Below are 6,498 nucleotides of genomic sequence, written 5' to 3' on the forward strand. Positions count from 1 at the left end.
TCATAAAAATTATGCTCCACAGATCCTTACACTTGCAGGTTCTCAAGGGATTAGTGAACTAGTACTGCTTCTACAGCTAAAGACACAGAACTTCCTCCTTCTGCCTTTTCAACTAAATCTCTGGGTATCATTAATCTAACTTTTCTTGTACTGTTTTCACCACATAGAAATTTCTCTCAAGAGTCAATCATAAGATAGCCCTTCAAAAACATATGACAGCAGTGGGCAATTACTTCTTTCTGAGCGAAAAGCTGAGGAGTTGAAATGGATTGCAAGAGGATACAGAAAATAAGCTGATTTAACACTACATATCTGAAACAAAGATAGTCAAACACAAAACCCATGTGTTTTCTCTAACTTCAGTCTAAAGACAGTTAATTCAATACATACACCACAGCAACTTCCAATGACCTATATACACAGTGACCATTTTTTCCTCATTTCAGGGGAAATTGAGATGGCACATTTAGGACTCTGATCCATTCCTGTCAGCTAAACCAATCCAGTGGCTCCTTTCTATTACTACCCATGCTGCTTCTGTTGCAAAGGCCCATCCCTATCCTTGTGTTAGCAGCAGGAGCCATCAGATTTTTTTTTTTTTTTTTTTTGCAAACACCCAACTCTGCAACAGCCAGTTGACCAGATACTGAGTTAAAATAAATCAGATAGGGGTCCAAAGAGTGCTGATGCAAGCATCCAAGAGGCATGAACAATGTAGCCAGAATTGCAATTACCTCATTCTAGTAACAGTTCCATGGGGCTTGACAATGCAAAATGGAACTTTATTGCATTCTTAAACTATGGTTCACAATAAGTATTCAATGCTAATGCCCACTTGCACACCTGACTCTGTAATAGTAGTTTGAGCTATTCCCTTACATGATACCATCTTCCCTCATTGCATCAAAAACTGCCTGTGAACCTATGCTGTGATTGAGATATAGATTAATTCCTGTTCTTCTTCTGACATTTGCAGTAACACTGAGATTACTTCCTTGATCTGCTTCATGCTGGAATCACATCACAGCTCAAAGCACAACAGATCCACAGGAACACCTTGCACCAGTATTAGTGCCCATCATATTGGATGATGGCACTTATAGCCATAGCAGGCTTGTTGGCTGTTTAAAGGTGCTGGAGTGCCAAGGAAGCAAAAGAGTTCAAAGCAGATATCATACTGAAGTCACTATTGCATGCCATCTGTTAGTGGCCTGACAGGTGACAGAGCACTGAGCCACCATAACTATCATTAGTAGATACACAAGAACATTACAGATGTGTAGTAAAATAACTGGTTCCCCCACTACTACAATGGCAAACACAGAAAATCACCTAAAATCATGGCGGCATTACAAAAAAAGGTGACACTATCCTGCTGCAAAGTACTTACAGCCACATGGAAAGTGAGAACACTGCTGCATATTGTGGGAATAAAGATATGAGGTATTTAATGCAGGAGTGTTGCAAGTGTGGGGATACCAAAAATAAAGCAGCTATAAATCTTCTGTTTGGGGGGAATTCCTCTCCTTGGAAAGTACACTTTAGAGACAGCTTTTTCAAAAATAGTAAGCTGGAGCAGAAGTTCAAATACTAAAACAAAATAAAAAATTGAAAGTCTAGATTTATCAAAACTGAATTAGATGCACTAATGTATCCTAGTTTTGAAGGAAAAAGGCTGAAAAATTTTAACAAGAGTAAAGGAGTATTTATATGCTAGATTTCACAAGCATACAAAAATGGATGTGCACTTTGATCAAATTTCAGTTTTCATAAGAAAGCAATACCAAGGCTATTTCCTGTCAAATGTGTGCCCTTGAGCTGCAGTAGAGGAACAGTAAAACTTCTGCCCTTCCCCCAAATAGTAATGGGGTTTTTTTAGAAAAAGTAGCAATAATATTTTAATCTTTCACTGAAAATGAAAGCTTTACTTAGACACTGTTATATTTTCACAACACACTGCAAGGTCCTAGCAAGATTCCAACATCCATAGCTGGAATTACCTGTCACTTTCCATTAAAAAGCCCCATATTACTGCTCCAAGCCTCACCCACAGGCTACTGTGATAACACAGCAAAAAGCCCTACCCTGTGCTTGAACCTTTCTTGCATCCCAGCCATTACTTGGTCTCTCCTCTGTGCCTAATCATGAAAGTAATGGGAACTCAAAGTACTTGCCAACACTCTGCCTATGGAGTTCAAGTAAAATTGGGCATTGGGATCAATTACTGCTTGAAAAAACTCACACAAATCCTGTTTTTTTAAGGCTGATTACAAAGCTAGACTTACAGATCCATGCTGCCAAAGCTTCTCAATCCAATGGAACAGAATTAATCAATTCACATGACAAAGTTCTAATTAAAGAGCACCAGAAATCACTTTTTAATCCTTCTGATATTCACCTCTATAAAGTACCTTGCAATTTAAACCACCACAGAACTCATTAACTGGCCAACTCAGGTACTTAAATCCTGAGCTTTCTGGCACTTTTCTATAAACACACAATTTACAATTAGGGTATTTTGTGTTAGTCATGTCACAAAGACTGTACCTAAGCCAAAACATACCAGTGAGCACCATTGGTAAGTTTAAGCAATACTTGTTAGCACATACTATACAGCTGTAAGGACACCAACAGAATTGAGATCTCCAGGTACTTTTTAAGAACATGTAGTTTTGAACTCTGAGTCATGCAAGAGTTAGGAACACCCAATAAGCACAAGTCTAAGCATCTAAGGAATGTCAGTTCTCAACATAACATACACAAAGATTTCCAGCTGAACAGACATTCTGTACTGAACACCTATTTCAATTTTCCATTAATATATTCCATTCATTTACCGTGTGGAGTCTTTTGTACCTTCAAATATGTTTAGATACCAAATAAACAAATTTTCAGTAATGTCAGTGAAATTTTATCACTGTTTTTCTTTTCCAATTTCTTTAAGTGTTTGAACATTTTCACATAAAACTTTAAATCATATTTTGCAGGTCACAAATTAACATATAAGGCTGGCAAACCCCAAGGTTTTACATATATGCATGGGCTTTAGAGCTACATCAGCAACTGAGCTCTTCAAGAAGTCCCTAACCATCACTAGCCCTCCACTGAATATTACTTCAGTCTCACTGTAGTAAATATGAACAATGTTCACTGTAAGCCTCAACCACTGTCTTGGAGGTCTTATCTCTGGCTCAGTTTACCACTTCCATAATGAAAGTAGATGAGAAATCCTTGACAGATAAATGATTTCAGTGTTCAATTAATTATACTACAGAAATGCCAATATCAAATTTAGTATCAATACAGTACAAGACACAAGACATCAAAATAAAGTTGTTCATCCAAAAAGTTCAAGAAATGGGGGTCTACTGCCTTACCATATTGTTTTTTTTACTTTACTATAAACATATGATTCTTGAGAAGAGTGCCAAATCCATCAAACTCACCACTCCCTCCTCCACCATGCTGCCATTTCAGCCATAAACCCAGCCATTGGGCTCAGACCTTCTAGTTAACACTAACTTGTTAGACTCTTCAAATCCTTAGGAATACTTTGGCAAGTGAGAAAATAACTTCTAAAGTAAAAATTGTTTAGCTATTGTAGGAGGTTATTTCACGTTGTTTAGCTATTATAGGAGGTTATTTCACAGAATTTAATGAAACAGAATTTCAAAGGAGTAAAGGGAAAAAAAACCCCACAGAAAAAAGCCCAGCCCAAACCTGTTAAGCGTACTCTACCTCCATTATCCTGACTACTCACTTTCTTGCCACTTTGTTTACACTCTCTCTGATAAGGGCTGCTCAACAGGCCTGCCATGTAATAGTTCTTAACTGAGATAGCTCTTGACTAACTATTAAACCATAACCTATGTCCTTTCTCCTTAGCAGCTCCTAATAGTTTCAGGGCTCCTTTCCATTAACTGAATTTCTCATCATGAATACACAAAGAAATCATACCCTTAACTTTTATTCCAAATAAAACAAAGCTGAATGTGAAGAACAACCACAGTGCAATCAATGTAAAATAAAATGTAAGTAATTATATGACAGTTCTGCACTTGGCAATTCTCAGTGAAAGGCCAACCCAAAAGGCAACTCCGAAGAAGTTCCCTACACCCAGGAAATCTGCCCAGCAGAGGACTCAACCTACTGTATTTCTTTACACTCCTTCTCAGTGTGGGCTGTGCAACTGTTTCTCAAACACAGCTGACAGTATACAATTACCACCAGAAAATTCCTTCAAGTCATCCACTGTCAAGCAGACTTCTAGGATTTTAGTTTAAACTTTTAAGTAAAATGCCATTAAATAACAGGCAACCACAGAAAGTACCACTTGTGAGAGATAACCATCCTCAGATTTAACACCTTATCACAGCATCTATGCAAATGTACTGGCTCTCCTGTATATTCTAATTAAACTGCACTCTTTCTAATAGAAGTGTTATATAGTGTAGAAATGCTTAGAAAACACTATTTTCTAAACAGTACTATAACTTGGAGGAATAAAAAGGCACTGCAAGCATACACAGCCATGTTAACATATATGCAGGTGTTAGAACAGGTGATTTTACAAGTGCTCTTGGGGCAGCACAGCAAGATCAAGAAGCTTGCTTGTAACAAGCAGTTTTCAGGTTACTGAAAAATGTAAAATATCCACAGATACTGGATTAGTGCTAATTGCCTGTAAATACAGGTATGCCAGCTTGTTAGGTATTCACGTCTTACTCTGCTCTTGTCTCAAGCGCCCGCAGGAACACTGAATGAAGCGCTGCTCTCCCTCCCAGCCACACTAGATGTGCTTCCCCGCTCAGCCATCGGGGAGGATCGGCACCGACTCTAACACTCTACTTGAAGATCAAGGATTCTATTTCCCCGAGAAGGGAAACGACTGTTGAAACAATACAAATAGGCAGTTCCTGGCCTCAGTGTTCACACCCCACCTCCACAAAACAAATAAACAAAAAAACCCAAAGGAAGCGCCCGCCGCCCCGAGGCGGCACGCGTGCCGAACGCCAGCGCTCACAGGGACAAGGACAGGGACAGGGGCCGGGAGGGGAGGCTGCATTTGCCCGGGCGGAGCGCAGCGGGAGCAGCCCCGGTCCCGGGGCTCCTGCAGGCGGGAACGCCGCCGGTGCCCGCGCGCCCCCGCCAGCCGGACACGCGCGGGGAGTCACGTGACCCGGGAATCCTCCCGGCACGAGAGCCACCGGGGCAGCCCCGGGGCGGGAGGGGGGAGAGCTGCCGTCGCCATGACAACTTCCAGGGGGAGGGAAAACTTCAAATCCCAACCGTCAGTGCAGGAGCGGCTCCCTCTTAAAGGCGCACGCACACACAGACACACACACACAGAGGCGGGCTCCCTTCCCCCCTCCGCCCCCCAGGCACTGGCGATGGAGGAGGAGAGGAGGGGGGCAGCCACCGGCGCTCACCGCGCGAACGACGAGGAGCCGAGACAAAAGGAGCCGAGCTGAGAAAGGGTCTCGGTCGGCGGAGACGGGAGGGAACCAGCGGCCCCAGGCAAAGCCGTAACACCCACCTTCTGCTGCCCGGAGGCGGCTTAGGACCTTCGCTCTCCCCTACAGACCCCGTCTCCGCTCTCACCCTCCAAGAAAGCCGCTGGAGCCGCTCCTCCATCCCCGCTCCCCCCCCTCCGCCCACCCGACAGATCTGGGCTCGGAGAGCCTCGCCCGCCCCACTGCCCGTTCCCGTCTCAGACCCCGCTCGCCGCCCCGTCCCCCGCCCCTCGGTCCCCCCCGCTGCAGCCGGGACACGCCGCCGCCGCCCCCTCTCTTACCCACACAGTGCATGAGCCGGTGCCGCCAGGAGTCGAGTTCTCGGCGGACTCCCCTTCGCTCCGCCGTGCAGCGGGGGCTCCGGCACTGGGAGGCGGCGGCAGGAGGAGCGGGAGCCGCGGCGGCCATTCCTTCTGTTCCCTTTTCCATCTGCCTCTGACCTCACGCCCGCTCATTTACATACGAGCGCGCGCTCCCCCGGCTCCTCTCCCTCCCCCCCACCCCCCTTTGCCTCGTCGAGCGCGCGCCCGCGCACCCCCTTCTCCCCCTCAGCATCCGGCGCGGGGAGCGCGCGCGCCGCCTGGCGGGGTGACTGCCGCGCGTCCCCGCTCCCCACGGTTCCTCCGCCCCGCCGCCCGCCCTGCCCGGAGCCCGGTTCTCCCCCACAGACCGCGGGCCGGGCCCAGAACCGGGCCGAGAACCGAAAACCCTTCCCTGCCCACCGCTGCTCCGCTGCCCATCGATTTCTCCCGGCCTACAGCTCCCGCAGGGCAGCGCGCCACCTGCTCTGGCCCGGCCAGGGCAGGCGGCAGCAAGGCACGCCGGGAGCTGTAGTTCGTGAGGGAGGGGAGCGGCACCGCCCCCGAGGCTTCTCCCCGGGTGGGCAGCACAGCCGGCCCTGCCAGCGCCTCCAGAGCCCAGCGCCTCACAGTGCCGGGCTCAGAACACCTCAAAAACGGGCGCGGTTCTCGCCTTCACCCCACGG

The 6,498-nt window shown here is 46.4% G+C and overlaps 1 protein-coding gene across 13 annotated transcripts in view; it reads right to left on the reverse strand.

The window, feature by feature from the left end:
- Nucleotides 1-6,023, reverse strand: part of LCORL (ligand dependent nuclear receptor corepressor like) — an 81,528-nt gene extending 75,505 nt beyond the window's left edge. For 3 of the 13 annotated variants that reach the window (XR_010998588.1, XM_068188756.1, XM_068188757.1), the window contains exon 1: nucleotides 5,795-6,023. Coding sequence is in view for 7 of the 13 variants with exons in the window: in XM_068188756.1 (XP_068044857.1) it covers nucleotides 5,795-5,942 (148 nt within the window). In the remaining 6 variants the exon portion in view is untranslated. Of the gene's footprint in view, nucleotides 1-4,725; nucleotides 4,933-5,794 lie in introns of those variants that run through there. The other 10 variants (XR_010998591.1, XR_010998590.1, XM_068188765.1 and 7 more) reach the window with 7 other exon arrangements.
- Between the last annotated feature and the right edge of the window lie 475 nt (nucleotides 6,024-6,498).

This window comes from Anomalospiza imberbis, chromosome 4 (assembly GCF_031753505.1).
Source record: "Anomalospiza imberbis isolate Cuckoo-Finch-1a 21T00152 chromosome 4, ASM3175350v1, whole genome shotgun sequence".
Lineage (NCBI taxonomy): Eukaryota > Metazoa > Chordata > Aves > Passeriformes > Viduidae > Anomalospiza > Anomalospiza imberbis.